The 22,572-nt window shown below is 44.7% G+C and overlaps 2 protein-coding genes across 5 annotated transcripts in view; one reads left to right on the plus strand and one right to left on the minus strand.

Moving 5' to 3' along the window:
* On the minus strand, positions 1–9,102 carry FKBP4 (FKBP prolyl isomerase 4). Its single transcript, XM_075210594.1, has 10 exons — positions 8,392–9,102; positions 7,077–7,221; positions 6,281–6,423; positions 3,637–3,757; positions 3,253–3,409; positions 2,966–3,056; positions 2,788–2,871; positions 2,128–2,313; positions 1,594–1,833; positions 1–657 (listed from the first exon to the last, which is right to left on the minus strand). Exons 1-10 carry the CDS (start codon positions 8,485–8,487, stop codon positions 547–549), a joined length of 1,374 nt encoding a protein of 457 aa, XP_075066695.1. The 5' UTR covers positions 8,488–9,102; the 3' UTR covers positions 1–546.
* DDX11 (DEAD/H-box helicase 11) overlaps positions 8,807–22,572 on the plus strand; it is a 47,053-nt gene continuing 33,287 nt past the window's right edge. The window contains exons 1-3 of one of the 4 annotated variants that reach the window (XM_075210583.1): positions 8,807–8,941; positions 13,966–14,112; positions 20,637–20,849. In XM_075210583.1, coding sequence (XP_075066684.1) covers positions 13,969–14,112; positions 20,637–20,849 — 357 coding nt within the window. In that variant the 5' untranslated portion in view covers positions 8,807–8,941; positions 13,966–13,968. Of the gene's footprint in view, positions 8,942–11,071; positions 11,238–13,965; positions 14,113–20,636; positions 20,850–22,572 lie in introns of those variants that run through there. The other 3 variants (XM_075210582.1, XM_075210586.1, XM_075210584.1) reach the window with 3 other exon arrangements.

The raw sequence follows: 22,572 nt of genomic DNA on the forward strand, positions 1-22,572 counted from the left end.
TTATAGATATTTCTTTATTTACAGATCAACAGAATGGAACAATATTAAAAATATGGAACAGGAAGGAGAGCAGCAGAGATGGAAGATTCACATAAAAGGATTTAAACACACAAACTCGCTGCCTCGTACATCACGCGATTCAAGTCAGGTTCAGGAACCCAGCTGAGCTGCTCTGTTACACAGAAATGCGTCGGGCACCTCGGGCCGTCCTGAAAGACGACATAAAAGTCAAGAGGACGATCAGAGAGGGATTAGCGAGGGTCTAGGTATAGACTTCCAGTGTCCACCAGACCCGCCGATTAGAGGGGATGCCACCCGGCTTGTGCTCTTCTGTGAGTGGCCGAGAGGGGGGAGGAGGGGGGAGAGGCAGAAAATCCTGAGATAAAATGAGCAAAGAGGGTGGAATGAAGAGATTAGAGGCCACGTCAGGCAGTCTGTACAGACAACTGTGTCCTCGCCTTCCCTTTAAAACACAATCGCCAAACTTCCGATCCTATATATGCCCCACTGGTGCAGGGGCGACCTGTTTTGTATAAAATGTACCAGCTATGCCTCCGATTTCATGTTTTCTGTCGCTTCGGACTTCTCCGCGGATGGTGCTTCGTTCATTTCTACGTCGCTGGCGGCCGGCTGATCCTTGGAAGCTTTTGCAGACTCCTGTAACAAGACGGCATTAAGAGAAGCTTAACGGACGCATCTCAGAGAATAAAGGTTATAATCATCATTCTGTGAGGAGCCTTCCTGCTATCTGGTCCCCTACCCGTACCCCTCTTCCCGTAGGGGGTGGGGGGGCTGGTGTTTTAACCCTTCAGCTGATGAGGGAACGAATATGGGTTGTGTGGTTTTTATTTCTTTTAAGAAAACCTATTAGAGTAAGAAGGTAGAAACATCCAAAATGACGGTAAATAAGCCGCAGTTTTATACCAGATGTTCAGGATGAATGAAGGTGTAAGAGCTCGACTAGAATGTTTAATCAGATGTAATAGAATGAGCACTTTATAATATACAAGTGATGTTAATATGTATAAACTTCTGTAAATATCTGTATAAATAGTGAGTTCAGATGTAATCACTTAATTGTTCACTATGAAAACGTGTATTATTAACAGTCCACTTCCTACCGTAAATGATTAGATATTAGAAGTCACCTTGGATGTCTGTGACATGGATGATAACCGTGTTCAGCCTCATGGTTTATATAGTCACAGATGCCCTTAGTGAATTCCAATATCCATATAGCTTATAATGAGGAGTGGGTGGCACAGTGTTTAGCATTGCTGTATCACAGCACTGGGGCAGTGGGTTGAATTCCAACCAGGGGCTAAATGTATCAAGCTGAGAGTTTTCCGGCGGGATTGAAAAGTGGAGATGTTGCCTATAGCAACCAATAAGATTCTAGCTGTCATTTTATAGAATGTACTACATAAATGATAGCTAGAATCTGATTGGTGTTTCAAACCTGCCGAAAAACTCTCAGCTTGATACATTTACCCCCAGGGCCCTATCTGTGTGGAGTTTGTATGTTCTCCCCGTGTTTGCGTGGGTTTCTTCCCGGTGCTCCGATCTCCTACCGTCCGACATGCAACTACTCACCTTGTCCTCTTTCTCCGCCAACCTCTGGAACATGTTGGCGTAAATCTTCTTTTCCCGTTGGTGCTGTTGGCGCAGGCGTTGCTGGCAAAGCCCAAGCTGTGTCCGCGCTACCTTATTGCCCGGGTACAGCTGAATCACCTTCACAAAGTCATCCCGGGCCAGGTCCAGCTCATTGACGCCCATGTACGCCTCAGCCCTGCGGAACAAGCCTTTCTCGTTGTTTGGTTGGAATTCTAGTGCCTGCCGGGGAATAAAAGACAGGGATAATGGTTATCGTGTCCTTCACCTGTAAAGAGATAGAAACTACCCTTTAACCTCACTGATACACACTCTGCGGCAGAGAGCGGCCCCCCACACACTCTGCGGCAGAGAGCGCCCCCCCACACACTCTGCGGCAGAGAGCGCCCCCCCACACACTCTGCGGCAGAGAGCGCCCCCCCACACACTCTGCGGCAGAGAGCGCCCCCCCACACACTCTGCGGCAGAGAGCGCCCCCCACACACTCTGTGGCAGAGAGCGCCCCGCCATCCTTACCTTGTTACATTGCTCTAGAGCCGGCCTGTGCTCTCCCAGCTTCAGGTAACAAGCTGCCAGGTTGAGTGAAGCCGCCAGGACCAGAGATTTTGCCTTAGCGTCCTCTTGCTCAGATAACCCCGACTCATGTTCCAGCCACAGGATGATCTTCTTATACTGAATGATGGCCTGACGGAAGCGGCCCGCCTGGGGTAAGAGGGACCATAGCGGAAATCAGGTGTGAACACAACAAATGGAGGGAGGAGGCATGCGTGAACAGAGATATGCTTGGAGGAAGCAGTGGCTCAGTGGGTAAAGGCACCAACTGTTACATACACATAATGCATACAGTACACGTGCTTGTAAATCTAACATGTATTCAGGTGCATCGAAACACGTGTTCAGACCAAACAAAGACAACGAAACACTTGTTGGAAGTCCAAGGTCAATTTTCGGCACAGAGTGATTTGGGGGTAAATGTCTCCCTTTACAAGGCAGCGCCGCTTTAAATTTAAGCGCTGAAGACGCTGAACTCGCCGGAGTTGAAGAATCCGGAGGTTCATACATTTACCCCTTGGTTTGTACAAAATAAAAAAACTTAAAATTAACCATTGTGGGAGAAAACAGCAGGGATTAAACAAGCGAAAAATCGCCTGGATTATTACTGTCCATGGAAGTTACCTTAAAATACTGGGTTCCGCGCTCCTTGACCAGACCTCCCTGCTCCACCTTCTCCTCCGAGTTCATCTCCCAGGATTCTTTGGCCTGAACAGAGACATATTACACATATTACATCTTCCTTCCATCATCCCCCGAACCTCTCTACTGTCACAGACGCATCCAGACGCCTCACACTCACCTTTTCAAAGCTCTTCAGTTTGATTTCATACTGAAGGTCCGCATTGGGCGGGATCTGGAACGGCCCGTAGCCGGCGCTGCCAAAGCCATACCTGGAACGCAGAACATTCATGAATGACAGAGAGTAAATAATCGACAAGCATCCAAAAATGAAGTGCAACAGACATGTGTAAACTACAAGTCCCAGCATGCCCTGCCAGCCGTCAGCCTGCTCTCTACTGGCAAAGCATCCTGGGGCTTGTAGTTTGGCCAGGCTTGATTTAGAGGGGGGGGCGGATTCGGACTCACTTTGGTTTCAGGTACAGCACAGCCTCCTCTCCCTTCTCCATCTGCTGCACGGCGGTCTCCATGCCCGGGGGTATCCCGTTACTCTCCCCCTCTCCCACCTCAAACTGCAGCTCCCGCTCATCGAAGACACGCCCGTCGTGGGTGCCCTGCAGCCGCACTGTACGGAGAGACAACATTACATGAGATATTATAGGATCTACAGTTGTGATCGACTGTTAGCTCTGTGGGTTAGAGATATTCCTAATACTGGTGGAATATTGGTGGGACCAGATGATTTACCGGCTTCTAGTATCCTCATATGTGAAGATTAATTTAAGTTTAAGTGACAGATTGTCCTGGTATTTTGTTTACATAAATGACTACAGACGGATCAGTCGCCCTCACCTTCCACCACGGCCCCCTCATTGGGCTTGGAGTACCCCTCCCCTTTCACTCGGATCCTGCGGATAATTCCTCCATCCTCATCCGCTGACAGATCCTCACCTTGGAAGTGGAAAAGCTCGATCTAGGGTGAGAGGAGGGCGAGCGAGTTACAGTAATAAGAAGAGAGTAGGATCAGCTCAGAAACTGACAAAATGATTTAGTGTTCAGGAGTCGGACGGATCTCAGAGACGCGTCACCAGGATTATAGATTCAATGCATTGCACATTATATACCAAACACGTACAGAGGTTCCACCGTGACTCCACCTGACAACTGCACTCCACCCGCTGCAGAGCCTCCCCTGACAACTGCACTCCACCCGCTGCAGAGCCTCCCCTGACAACTGCACTCCACCCGCTGCAGAGCCTCCCCCTGACAACTGCACTCCACCCGCTGGACAGAGCCTCCCCCTGACAACTGCACTTCACCCGCTGCCATGAGACTCCCTCTGACAACTGCACTCCACCCGCTACACAGAATCTCCCTCTGACAACTGCACTCCACCCGCTGCACAGCTCCTCCCCCTGACAACTGCACTCCACCCGCTGCAGAGCCTCCCCCCGACAACTGCACTCCACCCGCTGCACAGATCCTCCCCCTGACAACTGCACTCCACCCGCTGCACAGATCCTCCCCCTGACAACTGCACTCCACCCGCTGCAGAGAGCCTCCCCTGACAACTGCACTCCACCCGCTGCCATGAGACTCCCTCTGACAACTGCACTCCACCCGCTGCAGAGCCTCCCCCCGACAACTGCACTCCACCCGCTGCACAGATCCTCCCCCTGACAACTGCACTCCACCCGCTGCACAGATCCTCCCCCTGACAACTGCACTCCACCCGCTGCAGAGAGCCTCCCCTGACAACTGCACTCCACCCGCTGCCATGAGACTCCCTCTGACAACTGCACTCCACCCACTACACAGAGCCTCCCCCTGACAACTGCATAGAGCCTCCCCTGACAACTGAACTCCACCCGCTACATAGATTCTCCCTTTGACAACAGCACTCCACCCACAACACAGATAAACCACACCCACAACTACTTGCAGCTACCAAAATCCCTACCTCTACAATTTACCCACCTAATCCCCTGGCTCTCCCACATGACGTTCTCATTGTTCAGGGGTCACTCAGGACATAACTACAGCATGGTATCATGCCCGCCTGGGCAGAGCCGTAACGACGGCGGTGCGACCGCCCAGGGCGCAAGCCCAAGGGAGCGCAGCCGCCCGATACCAACCTCTGTGCCCAGATATATCGCGGTTCCACAAGCTCCCCTACAAGCAATATTCCCGGTATCAAAAGCAGTGCAGTGAAACGCATATGCGTTCCACCGAAAGCAGGAAGTTCGGCATTTGGAACGCATTTGCGTTCCAAATGCCGAACTTCCTGTAATTGGAACGCACATGCGTTCCACTGCGGAAAGGCAAGAGGCTGAAGAAAAAATATCTCCCCCCGCCCCCACCCCCACGCCCACTGTGTGGACAACCAAGTCATTGTCCAGAATGTCAGTCTGCATACACCTAAGGACATATCAGAAGTACTTAAGATGATTATGGACTTTCTTATGCTTTCTAATGGTTAGTAAAGTGGTTTTAATTGATTTTCATCTGACATTGTGGTACTATCTCTCAGCTCCCTGCTAGGTTTAGATGTTTATAGACAGCTGCAAGAAATAATTATAACCTTATTTCCCTGTCCTCCTCAACTGCTTTTTATTAATGAAGTTCAATAATCATATTTCGAAATCTGAGTTTTGCAAAGTATCTGTTAACAAGCATGGTAAGCTCGACCATGAGACTGGCTCCACATGTAAAATATTATGTAAAATAATCCAAATGTATATTACAATTTGTGGGTCATTCGTTATTACTGATAATGGCATTTATAAGGAATGCCCTGCAGGGTGCTACAAATTAAATAAATGGCTGAAAAGCACATGAGAAAATCAATGTATCAAACGTTGCAGGAGGCCATACAAGCTAATACATTAAAGTCATCTAAGGGTGGTAAATGCTTTAAATGTTACTATTGCTAGATTAAAATAATTATGACTTAATAATAGATGACATGCCAAATATTATTATTATTATCATGAAACTGAATTTCTTGACAAATCAATGCAGATTCTGACCCCTTTGCAGAGCTGTAACTAGGCATGTGTGGGTGGTGCCATCGCCCAGGGGCGCAAGCCCAAGGAGGCGCAGCAGCTACCTGGCACTGAATTAGACTGAGACTTTCCCGCAGAATTCTTTAAGTAAAGTGCTGGCCACACCCCCACATTAGGTTGGCCACACCCACTTGGCAAATGTCACTCCCATTTAGATGGGGGGCGCCAGTGCCCTGTCTCGCCCAGGGCACTAAAATGTCTAGTTACGGCACTGCGCCTGGGTGGCAGCAGTGCGCCTGTCACCTCCATTGTTAGCAGACTGCAGACAGTGACATTGGGAGAGGATTAGGACAGAACCCTGCAGTGAATACAGGATACAGAACATCCCAAATAGAGCGTTACCCCCACGTGTTGGGGAACAGGACTCCGAGCTCCCTGGGTGTAGGTGACACTAAGGATGGTGCGACTAACAGGTCACCGTCCTCCTTTACCTCAAATATAAGCACAGCGTTTGGTGGGATTTTCGGGGGACTCCCAGACGCACCGTAAGCGTACTCTGGTTTACACGTTATTTGACATATTTCTCCAATTTTCATGGTGGCTACAGCGATGTCCCATGCCTTTATCACCTGACCTGGACACACAAAGAACAGATTTCACTTTAACAGCATCAAGAAGTTTTACTATCACACAATATACACAAGTGATGTCTGTATATCAGAGACTGGCTACCTGTGACTTTACATTATCTAAAAAGGAAAAGTGGGGGTGTGGCCCATAGCAACCAATCAAATTCTAGCTGTCATTTTCTACAATGTGCTACATAAATGATAGCTAGACTCTGATTGGTTGCTATGGGCCACACCTCCACTTTTTAAATGGTTTGATAAATCTACACCTTCTAGTTTTATTACAGCTGAAGAATCACAGTAATTTCTTAATATGTACCCCCGTATGATGGAAGAGGTTTACCACAGACCCGCTAATGTGTGTTAGTTTATAGTACAATTCCCCATAAGGTGTATATAATTATAAGTACCTCGTTACCCGAGTAAATTTATATCAAGTCACATCTAACATATTTATTAAAAATACCCCCTCCGATTAAAATTGCATGTTTTATTTTGCCTAATAAATGTGATATTTTGGACCTTAAGTAGCTGACGGAAGTATCCCTTCAATCTGAGTTACCCCGTTTTGGTATATATACCACAGGATGAGAATCTAGGCTCCAGAAAACGCCATTCAGGGGAAAAAAAATAATAACTACTCCATATATAACTGTACCTTTCCCCAGGTCGAAGGTGAATTTGTACGGTCTGTCTCTGCTGGAGTCAAACTTGGTCCCGTCGAGCAGCCAGCCGGTGTAGTGGACGCTGACTTTGTCGCCAATCATGGGGGTCTCACTCCCGGTCCCCTCCGTTTTTATTTGCTGCAAAATGAACAGAGTGCGGGATCACCCCATGAAATAAAACGTCTGCCTCTCAGTGGAAGAGAAACTACTTTGTATTAACATCCTGAAAAGTGATCACCAGAATTCAAATACAGCTGTTTTCTGGAGAGTGTGGGTCTTGGTAATTTACACATAATGGATTTTTTTCCCCAGAGTTTCAAAAGCAAAAAGTCCTAAAAGCTCCGAAAGGGCAGATTTATCAAACCTTCTAAGAAGGAAAAGTGGAGGTGTTGCCCGTAGCAACCTATCGGATTCTAGCTATCATGTTCTAGATAAATGACAGCTACAATCTGATTGGTTTCTATGTCCTTCTCTCCTCCTACAACTCTCACAATACACACTTATTAGTGGTGAGGTCTTGGGGTGGGCCGGATATCATTATCAGGTCTGGAGTGGGGTTTAAGAACAGGCAAATAAAAGCGAGACCTGCACCCCTAGGATTACCTACAGACCGTACAGAGAAGCAACATAAACTATGTCTAGAAAGAGCATCCTCCCAACACACAATAATTAGTACAATACTGATATTAGGTCAGAACACATCATCAAATGTGATCCTCCCCCTTAAATGTGTCTCTATGTCCGGCAATAAGGACGCCCCCCAGCGCTGCCTTTTCACAGTCTTGGGGAAATATTCCCGGTGTCAGGAAAATCACTGCCAGGTTGTTAAAGTATTCACTGGATCCTGTGGTGACATTTTATAAGTTGACACCGAGACACAAGCTGACCCTAGGGGCACTGGCTGGATGACAAATGAATACGACTACACTGCAGGTCTAAGTGCACATTTACACACCAAGGGCTGACACCCTACAAGGGAGTAACGCTCACACCCTGAAAATCATATTTACAGTCTATCACTCAGCGTTCAGCACATGGCACAGTCACAGGTACCAGCCTGGGACATGGCACGTGAGGAACGTAATATGGGCCAGTCAGGACAGATACAAGTCCACAGACTCCGATCAACAATAACCCTTGTGGCCCACGGACATTATTAAGCCAAATATCAATTTTTTGGGTAAAATTATGAAAGTGAATTATTTATTCTGGAATTGCCTTTGGATTTAGATATTTGATTTACTTCTTAGAATAGGGAACACTGGATAGGGCATAGGGAACACTGGATGTGGTTACATAGAGCTTTACCTTCAGGACCCCCTCATCCCCCTTGGGGCTGATGTCTACCCCCTCCATGGAGATATCCTGGGGTCCCTGCTCGGTCTTCATCTCCTCTGCTGTCATTGTGCAGATCTCCTCCAGGATGTCACTTTCAGCACCCTGAGCTGTCTCTCTTGAGGATTGCAGGCTGTCTCTCAGTCTCTGACTACTGCAGGCTGTCTGCCCCTGTCTGTCTCTCCCAGCTCAAGCTCTGAGTATTGCTGGCTGTGGTGCACGATGTCTCCCCCAGCCCCCGGCTTTTGCAGGATGTCTCTCTCAGCTCCGGCTGCTGCAGACTGTCTTTCTCTCCCAGCCCCCGGCTTTTGCAGGATGTCTCCCCCAGCTCTGGCTGTTGCAGACTGTCTCTCCCAGTCCCTGCTTCTGCAGACTATCTCTCTCAGCTCCAGGTGGCTCGGGCGCAGCAGGACAGATGGGTACAGTAGGCCGGAGATTAATACCAGCCCCGGCGCCGCCTCCTGCACTTGTCAGCATTGGGAGGCGGAAACTTCCAGCAGATACTGGAAGTTTCTAGTAAGAGGTAAATCCCTACTGATGTCCCATATAGATAGTTACCCTGGTAGGGATCACAGGACGATGCGTTTCATATGGACACTGTGCGCCTAGAGACGCGCGTCTCTGCTGGAGCGCAAGTGGAAGGCGCAACAGAAATGTCAGTCTGCGGCTCCATTCATTTAGGAGAGCAGATTGCACTATAGTAATCGTGGCAGTGGGGAAGTGCTCTAAACCTAGGTTTCCTTATCACACATGATACTGTATAACAATATATAGATTTGTTACAGCTACTTTACACAAATATAAAATAATGATACAGCTTCCTCTTTAGTTAACTTACAGCTTCCCCTGGCCAGTACAAGGGGATAGATATCCTCTCCCGGTTCAACTGTAAAAATGAAAAAATGTTTAAAAAAATTAAATATTTTAATACAATTAACATAAAAAAAGCTTTATTTAAATAAATATTTTTCCCCTATTACCTCTGGCTATCGCCAAGGTGGCGATAACGTTAATTGGACAGTGGTGGAACATGTATCATCGCTGTAGTTGTTAAATTTTGCAGACCGACCCGGCGAAATCTATGACGCATTAACGCCAGAGAGGCGGCTTTTCTCTAATGAATAAATAGACCCCTAAATCCAACAAATGGATTCTACAGTCACATTAAAAATAAAGGACAAGACCCGATTGCCTTCCCCCACTAATGCAGAATATTGAAAAGGTCATAAACCTAATACTGGGATTCACAGAAACTCCAAAAGGTATTTCTGGTGCTCACAGTAATAACAGAGACGTTTCTGGGGGCAAATATCAGGTTTATTGCAGATATTATTTAAAGATGGAATTATCCGCTGACCATATATCAGACAAGTGTGCATTGAATATGGAATATGTTGGCGCTATATAAATAAATGATGATGATGATTGAATCTTGCATTTATTGTAATGGGGCGGTCTAATTGTGTGGTCTTTTTCTGGGGTGCCCTCTTGTTTTTTACCAGAGAGAGAGAAAGAGAGCGCTTCGCCAACCCGGGCGCAGAGAGGGGCGAGATTCCCTAATGGGACAAGACATTATAGGTTTATAGGGGAAACAAGATGGAAGGGAACGGGAAGGTATTTTATCAAGAATAGAACGAGGTTATACTTAATATACTTTTAGTGCTGATGATAATCACATTACATTAACAACAAATATCTTCTTTTTATCCATGATGAAGAATAAATTTAATACAGAGTCTTAATACATCCCACAGATTATAAGTATCAAGAATTTCAACCACTTATTACTTTCATTAAAGGATATAGTTAATACTAACGAGTCCTAATTAGTTCTTTTTTCTATTACTGTACAAATAATTATGAATCTTGGGGTGGATTTAATTCCAGGCGACATCTCTTCGGAATCTTGCGTATTGTTCTGTACCTGAAACATAGCTGATTGTTACTCGCATCGCATAGGGGCAGATTTAATTCGGCAAGAGGTGTCGCCGGACATCGCCTCAGATGCGCATATTTATCTGTATTTACTCCATTAAACAATAAATGGGTGTTTCACCTTCAGATGGCTTTAATTGCATGTTTACTAGATACATTGCCCTCCATTTCTGTGCTTTTCAGCCATGCATATATCATACCCTGGGATGCATCACAAAAAAGCTGTGTATTTGATAAAAGCTGTAGGAGGAATGCTCAAGCCCAGTGTTGGCTAACCTGTGACACTCCAAGTGTTATGAAACTACAAATCCCAGCATGCTTTGCCAATATATATAGCAGCTTATTGCTGGAAGTGTATGCTGGGACTTGTAGTTTCACAACACCTGGAGTGTCACAGGTCAGCCAACACTGCTCTAGCCGGTATATTAAAGTCATCTGAAGGCTCACAGAGTGAACATTAAAAAAGTGAGATGATTTGCACAGTAAAGTGCCCTAATACCAAGTCATTTCCAAGGACAATGATTACAACCTGTCTCTGTCACTGGTTATATGCTCATAATTGCCTGAGCCTCCATTACTAAGCGAGAAAAATGTATTCTTCCACTTAGCCCTAGCAACAATGACGTCACGGTACGTTCTTTCAGCGCCGTCATTGGCTGGAGGTCGAGCTCGCACATGATTGGTTCCTTGCTCTCGCCTACTCGTTCGGCACAGCCAGTGGCTGCCAATCTCTGGCGGGTGTGTCACACACGGCGTCCGAGCTGGTGATTGGCTGGATATAACGCGGGCGAAAGCGCGGGAGATCGTTTATGCGTCGCGTGGAGCATCTCGGGTATTAACGGCAGTATCTGAGGTAACATTACTCCGTACCGCCGGTTACTGAGGTAACAATTCTATATATGTGCAGTATTACCACACACACCGCTGTCATAGGTATACTGCTCCATATATAACCCTGCAGTGTTCATTTAATACCACATTGCTTCCAACTGCCCCCTATTCCCAGGGGTTTGTCCCAGGTATTAAAGATTTGCCCCCCTGGTGATGTCCCTATTTCAGTACTGACCTAGGGCACAATAAAATCCCGACTTTTCTACAGGCCAGATGTAATTAGCACCATATATTACTCTTTTGGCTGCATGAGGTTATATTTATTTAAAATGAGTATTTAAAATGTAAATAATACACAATTATCACAGTTAGTAAACATGGCATGCTGGGGATTGTAGTACTCCTAGGTCCACCGGGTCAGTATCTCGTGGATGCACCAACTGACCAGCGGTGTCCCTGGAAGACAGGTTTTGTTGGCAATTATGATACCACAGATACATATCGGTCCCTTAAGTATCAGGAGCAGCGGTCCCTTACTCCTAGTATCAGGAGCAGCGGTCCCTTACTCCTAGTATCAGGAGCAGCGGTCCCTTACTCCTAGTATCGGGAGCAGCGGTCCCTTACTCCTAGTATCGGGAGCAGCGGTCCCTTACTCCTAGTATCAGGAGCAGCGGTCCCTTACTCCTAGTATCGGGAGCAGCGGTCCCTTACTCCTAGTATCGGGAGCAGCGGTCCCTTACTCCTAGTATCGGGAGCAGCGGTCCCTTACTCCTAGTATCGGGAGCAGCGGTCCCTTACTCCTAGTATCGGGAGCAGCGGTCCCTTACTCCTAGTATCGGGAGCAGCGGTCCCTTACTCCTAGTATCGGGAGCAGCGGTCCCTTACTCCTAGTATCGGGAGCAGCGGTCCCTTACTCCTAGTATCGGGAGCAGCGGTCCCTTACTCCTAGTATCGGGAGCAGCGGTACCATAGAATTGGATCGACGCTCAATGAGGGTCCTTTACTGATGGTGCAATGTGGATAAAGGTGCTGTTGCCCATAGCAACCAGTCAGATCTGAGGGGAAGGAGTAGTCTCCCCGTAGCGCACACATGTAAGAGAGGTGTATATAATAGAATTTATTGGTGACACGTTGTATGATGGTTACACACAATACAAGGTTGCAACCCAATGGTTTAAAAACCACAAATATAGCTGCATATGCATAAAGGCATAAATATGACAAGGCTCAGATTTAAGCAGCTCACATAAGTCCTGTATAGTTGGACACGGAGGTCCCATAGACTGGATAGGTGAAATGAATCCCAATAAAGTAAAACACATAAGATGAATGTCTCGGAATGGGTAAGCTGGTAAGATCGATCGTGAGCACTGCATTTGCATTAGCTGGCATAGGTTATTATCTACCCTCTGACCCACAACAGCCTGTATATATGCCGATCTCAGTGTGAAGCAATACCACTCCTTTACCTATCTTCCTAAGGGCTAGAACTACCCTTATTCTTTTTCCCTAAAGCAGCATTTTTTTCCTCCACAAACATCGGGGAGCGCTCACCAAACCTCGCCACCTAGATCTGAGGGGAGTTGTTGTGCAGTTGAGAAAATAAAAGCAAACATCTGATTGGTTGCAATGGTTTGGGGTATATTTGTACATATTGCACCAGGTTATTAATACAGTCCCTATGTATACTTGGGGCAGCACGGTGGCTCAGTGGTTAGCACTTCTGCCTCATAGCACTGGGGTCATGAGTTTGATTCCCAACCATGGCCATATCTGTGAGGAGTTTGTATGTTCTCCCCGTGTTTGCGTAGGTTTCCTCTGGGTGCTCCGGTTTCCTCCCACACTCCAAAAACATACTGGTAGGTTAATTGGCTGCTATCATAGTGACCCTAGTCTCTCTCTCTGTCTGTCTGTGTGTGTGTATGTGTATAGTACGGAATTTCGACTGTAAGCCCCAATGGGGCAGGGACTGATGTGAGTGAGTTCTCTGTACAGCGCTGCGGAATTAGTGGCGCTATATAAATAAATGGTGATGATGATCATACTCCGGGATCACTAGTAAGACAGACTGGTAGCGATACTGCAGGGTTATAAACATCACTAGGACATTATATCTGTACTATGTGACAAAAAGCTTCAAACACACAAAAGTGCCACATGTAATAAACAGCCCAATGACCCCTCATCGTCATTATCACCATTTATTTATATAGCGCCACTGATTCCGCAGCGCTGTACAGAGAACTCATTCACATCAGTCCCTGCCCCATTGGAGCTTACAGTCAAGATTCCCTAATATACACACAGACACAGAGATATACAGAGAGAGACTAGGGTAATTTTTTTTTAATAGCAGCCAATTATCCTACGAGTATGTAGGTTAATTCTGTCATTCCTTTAAGCCACAGATGAGACTAAACTGAATATTGTTTTAGAAGTTTCCGCTCCCTGACTTAGTTCCGTCATTGTTTGATGTCATTTACAATATAACATTTACCTGGTGTGTCCCTTAAGAAGTCCTTAATAAAGCCGCATGCACAATCCTTCATCTGTGTCCACAATTAATTATTTCTTAATTAGTTTATCATTTTAATGTATCATTTCTTAATGAATGTATCACCTTGTTAGTGACCTGCAGTGTGTAAAAAGATGTTGCGTAGATCTGTATTTGTGTCACAATTAAATGGAGGGTGTTGTAATGATCTGTATTATAGCTGTGGTATTGTTTTATTTTCCTACTTGAAGTGCTGATTTGTTTGTTTTTTTGTGATGTTTCTTTAGGTAATGGAAGTAAACTCTCCTAATTCGGCGACTGTAAGTTTCCCGTTCCCCTTTCAGCCGTACCCTATCCAGGAGCAGTTCATGACGGAACTGTATCGGGTGCTGGAGGATGGGAAAGTTGGTATTTTTGAGAGTCCGACAGGAACGGTGAGGATTGAAACTGTTTATGAAGTATTATTTGTTGTATTTATATATATCTATGTGGTCAATTTTCATAAAGGTCGTCATAAGATGTCTTTTCTCATCTGTTGCTCAATATGCCTATGTTCATGCTGCAGAATATACTTTGTAAAGCTGCATTACAAAGACCCCTTCATTGCACAGAGACACTCACCATTACACAGTAATCTCCTTATACAGAGCCCACTATTTTGCACACATGGCAGCACTACAAGCCTTTCTCATCTCCAAATGGAACCACCAGATGGTAAAATACTGGGCAGATCAAGACAGCAGCACACAGACTCATACTGGGTCCAGCAAATCAACCTGCTCAACATGTCCAAAACAGAACTCATCATCTTCCCTCAAATCTCCCTCACCGTCAGTAACAACACAATTTCCTCAGTCCCCAAGCCCACCGCCTTGTTGTCACACTTGACCCTGCCGTGAAAAATCCCCCCGTGGGAGTGGAGGGAGTGACTCCTATCATGCTACGGCTGTCAAGTAAAATATGATTAAAGAAATCACCCACAATAGAAAAAAAAAATGAAGACAACACATGGGTAATACCCACAGCTTTAATCTCCCTGATGAGGTAACTTTAGAAACTGAGCCTGAGCTCTGACTAGAGGAAAGGAGTTAACTTGTGCTAGGAGACACCTCATCATCTCTAGCCAAGTGCCCTGCTCCACGTGCGTGGCATCTAACCCTGGAGGAAGCCTTAAGCGCTAACTGAGGGTACCTGGGAACCTCTATGAATTTGGAATTACTTAGGAAGAATACCTGGAAAGAAACAAATATAACTTTATTTCATATGAAAAATAGATATCTGTATATTTACAAAGCATAAAGGAATTCAATGCAATTAGCAAAAGCCAGGGCTTCACCGTACAGGGTGTCTGCCCTCTATCCTACCCTAAAGGGACTATAATCACCGTTTCCTCTGGAGTGCTATACCAGTCACCAAGCCACAACAATTAAATTTCCAGCCAGCAGGGCAGAGACCAAGCTCAATGTCCTCCTGCTTTTCCAGGCCCACAAATTAGTAGAGTCCATGGAGACTTCAATATCACGATCCTGGGTCAGTCTAACAGCTGTTGTAACCCCTAGTCAGCCTTTCCGAAGTAGAAGATAGAACAGGGACTGGACGGCCATACTATCTCTTTAAAGCCCGATTCGGTTTGGTTCGCACAGTGATATGGCCACATTGGGGGCTGGTCTCAGATAACAATTTCCTGCTGGATTGGGTACCTGCATAATGGAGGGTGGCCACAGAGCTTCACCTAAATCCTCAAATGGCAACAGACACCCTGCTGAGAGGGACTCCGAGAAGTCTGGGTAGATTCACTTGAGAACAATGGATATCCATTTGTCAGGCATAAAAGAATAATTCCATCGGTCCATCCCTCAGTAAGTCCCCGAGTGTCTTTTTAGCTTGCCGCCCTGAAGGGAGAATGAAAGGGGAGGGGAGGAGGTAGGTGGACCAGGACAAGGAGATTAGATAAATGTACTGAGAAGTGAAGATATATGTAGAAGTAGGAGGACCATGGTTCCCAAACTCTAGTGTATGACTTTGATGTACTATGAAGAATGCTAGTCATGTACTACAGTGTAACGATACTGGTGGTATTATCTGAAGCCCAATAGCCGAGTAGATATCCAGCGAGTAGTCAGATGTTTGCCAGGTCGGTGCACAAGTGGGTAGTCAGATGTTTTCCAGGTCACAAACGGAACAAAGTGTAGCAAGAGCTGAGCAGGCACAATACTCAAGCACATGTCTTAACCAGGAAGTGCTATTTATAGGCCAAAACAGGAAACAGGATCCAAGATGATTTCTCTTTGATGCCAAACTGGCCATCTTGGATAAAGGCAAATCTAAGGGCAAGTTTGCAAATACAGAGATGTGCAAATATCAAAGTAATTCCTTACATCCAGTTTATACGTGTGCCAGACTCTATTAATGTCTGTCTGTAGGGTTGTTTCTAGTCAACGACTATCTGGCACGTGGCTGCTGAGATGATATGTCTGAACATCTTATTCTGGTGAGTAATTTCAGGGCGTTCCTTGTCCCTTATGAATTACGATGTATAATTCTATAAAACTTAAATACGTAGGGAGGGACTCAAATTGTCAGGACTTGGAAAAAAGTTTATACATCCTATCCAAGAGATGCAGTGTTGATTCCAGCTCTCTAGGTCAGACTTAACCTTGCACAGCAGACAAGGGTGGTTAGCTGGCTCTATTGTTTTGTAATGTGGGTGCCCAGGTATTTAATTTTGTTTTGGTGCCATTTGAAAGGGAGTTTTTGTGCCAGGTCTGTTCTAATGGAATTTGTGAGATAGAAGTCAACTATTTCTGTTTTTGGGGGGTTAATTTTGTAACCTGAAAGACAGCTATATATTTCAGGGTCTTTAGGAAACGGAAGTAATGTTGTATACGGATCAGATAAAGTCAGGAGAATGTCATCTGCGTACAAGGATATTTTGTGTTCTGTCTTCCCTACCTTAATTCCTAAAATAGCTTTGTTTAAACTTATTGATGTGGAAGCCAACCTTATTGACACAATATTGAATTTTTGCAACTTAGTGCTCTATTAATAATGCAAATATTAAGGGCCAGAGGGGACAGCCTTGCCGCATTCCATTTCAGATTAGAAAAGGAGATGAAGTAACTCCATTGGCCAATACCGTTGCTCTAGGGGATTGGTATAAAGCTAATAGTCCGTCAAGAAATTTGCCAGTGACCCCATAGACCTCAGAAATCAAGACATGAATGTCCATGAGATACGATCGAAAGCTCTCTCAGCGTCAAGTTCTATAATTAAAGATTAGAGCACATGATTAGAGTGGATGAGGTTGATGGCTCATCTTGTGTTATCCAAGGCCTGTCGGCCAGGAATAAACCCGACCTGATCTGGGTGTGTTTTATACTGTTTGTAAGATCTTACTATGTAAGTGATTGTACTGTACAGGAAAACCAGTTTCCGTAGCATTGAATTGATAGTTAGAGATATACATGTATATAATATTCTCACATAATTATCTCTTCGAGACAATTGTGTTTTCTTATGTGTACATAAATATATGGCTAATAAACACAACCATGCTAGGAAAATAAAGAAGTATAACCAAGAAGTTAAAATAATGTTTGAAAACTCCTAATAGATTCTTTAGCAAGAGTGTGCAGGATTGTACGAGACCCAGACAGAAAGGAAGCATTTGCTCTATACTGTTTTAGGACTAATTCCAAACCAGAGTGTTTTTAAGAGAAATTAAAGTGTGTATCTATAATATAAATGTCTAGTGGCGTGTGTTAGTCTGTCTGTGTGTGTGAAAAAAAAAAAAACCCAAGCTGCAGCGCCACCTGCTGGGCGGAGTTATACACTGACCTATATATTTCTTGAAGGAGAAGTGACAGTTGGGAGTGGTTGGTGGTTGCCGGGGGTGACAGTGGGGAGTTTTTAACACCTTAAGTAGCTTGATTTGACTAGAATGCATGAGTATCATGCACGGGTTAACTGACCTACTAAATTCTTAGGGCTAGATTTACTAAGCTGCGGGTTTGAAAAAGTGGAGATGTTGCCTATAGCAACCAATCAGATTCTAGCTTTCATTTATTTAGTACCTTCTACAAAATGATAGCTAGAATCTGATTGGTTGCTATAGGCAACATCCCCACTTTTTCAAACACGCAGCTTAGTAAATCTAGCCCTTAGTGTGTGTGGGAAAAAAAACCTCAAAAAGGGCTGAAATTTGGTATACTGACATTATTGACGAGTTGAGGGGTCAAACTCATTTTCGTGAGGTAATTTTACCTCATGGACACACACATGTGTACAGTGGCGGATCCAGGGGGGTGCGATCGGGGCAATTGCCCCCCCTAGCAGGGGTTTGCTGCCGACGGCTGCACAGTATGTGCAGGTCCGTTTGGCAGTGACAGTGTGCTGCTGTGTTTTAAACACAATCAGAGCAGCCGGGCAGCACACTGTCCCTGCCTGGCACTGCCGAGCGGACCTGCACATACTGTGCAGCCCCCGGCAGCCTCAGAAGTCGGAAAGGGGGCGGGGCCTAAATCGCCCCGCACTAACATCCCCCCGGGGAACAAACATTTTCTAGATCCGCCCCTGCATGTGTAGCGGAGTGTGTGTGTGTGTCTGTGGAAAAAACTATTTTCTCAGAAGGGGCTCATCCGAATGACCTGAAATTTGGTATACTGACATTATTTGACAAAAAAATGCATGAGTATCATGCACGGGGTAACTTGTATGTATGTATATATATATATGTATGTATGTATATATATATATATATATATATATATATATATATATATATATATATATATATATATATATATATATACACACACACTATATGGACAAGAGTATTTGCCCACACTTGTTAATAATTGAATTGAGGTGTTACAATCAGACCCTTTGCCAGAGGTGTATAAAATCAAGCACCTGGTCATGCAGTCTCCATTTGCAAGTATTTGTGATACAAAATGGGTCGTTCTTAATAGCTCAGTGACGTCAATCGTGGTAGGATGACACCTTTGCAATAAGACAGTTGGTGAAAATTCATCCCTGCTGGATATTCCACGGTCAAATGTAAGTGATATTATTAGAAAGTGGAAGCATTTAGGAACAACAGCAACTCAGCCCCAAAGATCCACGGAAGAACACATAAAATGGACAAAGCTGGGTCAACGACTGCTAAGGCGCATGGTGCGTAAAAGTCGCCAACGTTCTGCTGATTCCATATCTGAAGAGTTCCAAACTCCCACTTTCATTAATGTAAGTACAAAAACTGTGCAGTGGGAGCTTAATGGATGGGTTTCTATGGCCGAGCAGCTGCATGCAGCCTCACATCACCAAGACCAATGCCAAGCGTCGGATGGAGTGGTGTAAAGCACAACGACACAGGACTGTGGAGCAGTGGAAACGTGTTCTGTGGAGTGACGAACTAGGCTTCTCTGTTTGACAGTCAGATGGGTGAGTCTGGGTTTGGCGGATGCCGTTAGAACGTTACCTGTCTGACTGCATTATGCCAACTGTGAAGTTTGGTGGAGGAGGGATTATGGTATGGAGCTGTTTGTCAGGGTTTGGGGTAGGTCCCTTCTCTCCAGTGAAGGGCAATCTTAATGCTTCAGCATACCAAGTCATTTTGGACAATGCTATGCTTCCAACTTTGTGGCAACAGTTTGAGAAAGACCCTTTTCTATTCCAACATGACTGTGCCCCAGTGCACAAAGCAAGAACTACAAAGATGAGTTCGGTTTTTAAGTTGACTGGTCCGCACGGAGCCCCGACCTCAATCCCATCGAACACCTTTGGGATGAACTTGAACGGATATTGCGAGTCAGTCCTTCTCATCCAACATCAGTGCCTGACCTCATAAATGTTCTACAGAATGAATGGGCACATGATCCCAGAGAAACACTCCAACATCTTTTGGGAAGCCTTCCAAGAAGGGTGGAAGCTGTTATCGCTGCAAAAGGATTACAAACTCCATATTAAAGTATATATATTTGAATACAATCTCATTACAGTCCCAGTTGGTGTAATGGTGAAGCGTTTGAATGCTTTTGTCCATATAGTGTATAAATAGAGATCTATATATAAGCCATTCCCAATGTTTTGTCCCGTTCTCCGCTGAGTTGAGAGAAGACATAGGAGAACTCCCTGCACAATGGTGAAGTTAATGATAGCTGAGGTATGACAGCTTGTATATGCATCATGCACCTTTTTCTAAATATATTTCTTTTATGTCTGGCTTTTTTCTGCGTTGTCTGCCATCTTCTTATCATCAGGCAGATTTGTTTATATCAACTTTCCTAGATTAGAATACAGTTCCCGATTCGAGAGAGCAGCTGTGTGTTATCATGGCAATGAAAATAAACCACCCTGCCTGCTCACGTAAAGACATGGCTGAAAAACAAGGAGGAAAGCCAGTGAGCTACAGGAATATATTTAGTTAGTCGCTGGGTCACATGCACAAGCCAGTAAATTAAAGTTGTCTAAAACCCCTTTTAGGAATTTTTTAAATCTCCGTGTTTTTAAATTATTTTTCAATGTACAGAATGAGTGCAATAAAAAAGGCAGTAAGGGGATATTTAACCCCCAAGTGTTGTGAGGGTGCTCCCTTTCTCCCAAACAAGATTACTGTTACCCACCAGCTGCTGTTATCCCAAATCCCTGGTCCAATAGTGATTGGGGTGAAAATAATCTATTAGGAAACAGCAGTCCCTGATCTGTGGAGTAGATCAATAAGTCCCAGACTGCTCTGTAATTGTGAATCGTCTTCAGTGACACTTAATAGCTTAATACCTTGGGTAGTTTTACTGCCAACTTGGTGGTGGTTGTCCACTTGGTTACAAACAAGTCCACCTTTAGCACCTGGCTAGGATGGGGAAATGCCTTCAGTTAATTTGGAGGGGAGAATAAAGGTGCGGGTGGTTCTGAGTGGGTTAGAATAATCTTATTATGTGAGTATCTCCCCCTGTTCCAGGGTAAGTCACTGAGTCTGATTTGCGGGTCTCTGGCCTGGTTGCGGGACTTTGAAGAAAAGAAGCGTCAGGAAGAGGCACGGATGCTGGGTGTAGGAGAGACAGAAAAGGAGGGGAGCCAAGAGACTGACATCTCCACGCCCTCTACAGAGCCTGACTGGATCACACAGTTCCTGTCCAAGAAGGAGGAAATGGACATGAAGAACAAGATAAAGGTGAGCGGCCTATTTCCTGTCTTCATGTCTCATCCTTCCGCCTCCTACTTATAGAGTTACAGATACAGTCATGTGCTCTGCAGATCGTAGCACCTTATACCAAGCAGCCTGCCTGGAATGTCAGTGGCTGCTCCTTATACATTTACTATCGTCTGCACTCACAGGACAGTTACACTAACAGCCCTACCAAAATACATCTAAGAAAAATATGTTTTTCAGCTTATTGCACCTTTACTCCAAATAACGATCTGTATTTATACTTCCAAATGGTCACAGGCAGCTGGGGAAGTACAGCTACAAGATAAGTAAATAGCAAAGTTTACATACATTTGATTAACACACAAGATATTACCAGTTCATTTTTTATCTTGCTTTGTCTTACTATAGCCTTATGTAAGTGGCACACTGGCGTGACATGAGTTACAACAAAAGTATCTTAAATACAACTTACTGAACTATCCTCTTTCTGCTAGAGGGTTCTCCTTAATAATTTGTTCCAAGCCCCTGATCCTGAAATGTTAATAATACATCCTACTGCCAAGCTGTTTATCATGCTCCTTATTAGCGTTTGCCTTCACTTCTGCGAGGAAAGTGCTTCTCTAGAGCTCATACATTGTATTGTACAAAACCCATTTCACAGCATCTTGGATAGTACAGTGCGGCTTCTATAAAACGGTTTATGGTTTGTCAGGTGACGGAACATTCTAATAAGTATTTGTTTATACAGACATCCCTCTGACGCGTTACATCATAGAGGCCTGGTCTGACACAGTGTTTCCCAATCCATTTTTGATTATTTCATCCTGGACTTAATTAATTAATTGAAGTGCTTATAAGTGAGGAAAACCAGACCAGACAGATGTGATTTCTCTACTTAGCATCTTACGGGTACAAGGTAGCTAAAATTAAGTTTTAGTTCTCACCTGTATTTGGAGTAGTTTCGATCATACAAGCACCTACCCTACTGCCACCAGTGTCTAGATCTCTAACCACTGACTAGCCGGGTTAATCTGTATAAGCCTCCAGTGTAACAGCTGATGTCACGTCGATCTTCCGTCCCAGCCCTAAAACCTGGTAATGGTGCTGTAACTAGTGAGGTACCCGGGAAAAATGCATGGTCAGAGAGAAGCTAAAACTTCAAAACAAAGGGGCACATTCATGTGCATTTGTTCAGTCGGATGCAGCTCGTCCATTACAGTGGTACTTGTGCATCTGGTGTACATGGGGGTATACTTACGCTCCGCCATGCTGTAGAGAAAGCGTAGAGGCTGGACAGTGTCAATCATAAAGTTGTATTACCTTATTTGTACACAATATAATAATGTAATGAAGTGTCACACACACGCGAGAATAATGTCTGGGCAGTTATTAATACATGCAGAAGTCACACTTTCAATATAAAATGTAATTAAGTTCTAATACAAATACAAATTCTATTAAATTAAATGACATTAAATAAAAATGAAATCAAGTTAAATTAAATAACATCTGTTGTTTTCCTCCTTTCAAAATGAAATGGCAATCTTCCTTACTGCAGTAGCCCAAATGGATTTAAGTAATACGAATAGACAACCATGATGCTTATTATTTAAGTACTATTAACTGGAGGAATCAGAAGCAGCTATATTGTGCTGTGATTGTCACCATTGTGTATTGTAGCAGCCCACCAGCTCCTGCAAAAGATATACTCCTAAAACATCAAATTGAGTCACAATTACATGAA

Source organism: Mixophyes fleayi, chromosome 4, assembly GCF_038048845.1.
Source record: "Mixophyes fleayi isolate aMixFle1 chromosome 4, aMixFle1.hap1, whole genome shotgun sequence".
Lineage (NCBI taxonomy): Eukaryota > Metazoa > Chordata > Amphibia > Anura > Limnodynastidae > Mixophyes > Mixophyes fleayi.

Coding starts and splice junctions, on each gene's coding strand:
- FKBP4 (XM_075210594.1), bottom strand. CDS start 8,487: ATGACAGCAGAGGAGATGAAGACCGAGCAGGGACCCCAGGATATCTCC. Junction 2,314..2,787: donor GCGGAACCCAGTATTTTAAG/GTAACTTCCATG, acceptor CTCTTACCCCAG/GCGGGCCGCTTCCGTCAGGC. Junction 1,834..2,127: donor CTCTAGAGCAATGTAACAAG/GTAAGGATGGCG, acceptor ATTCCCCGGCAG/GCACTAGAATTCCAACCAAA.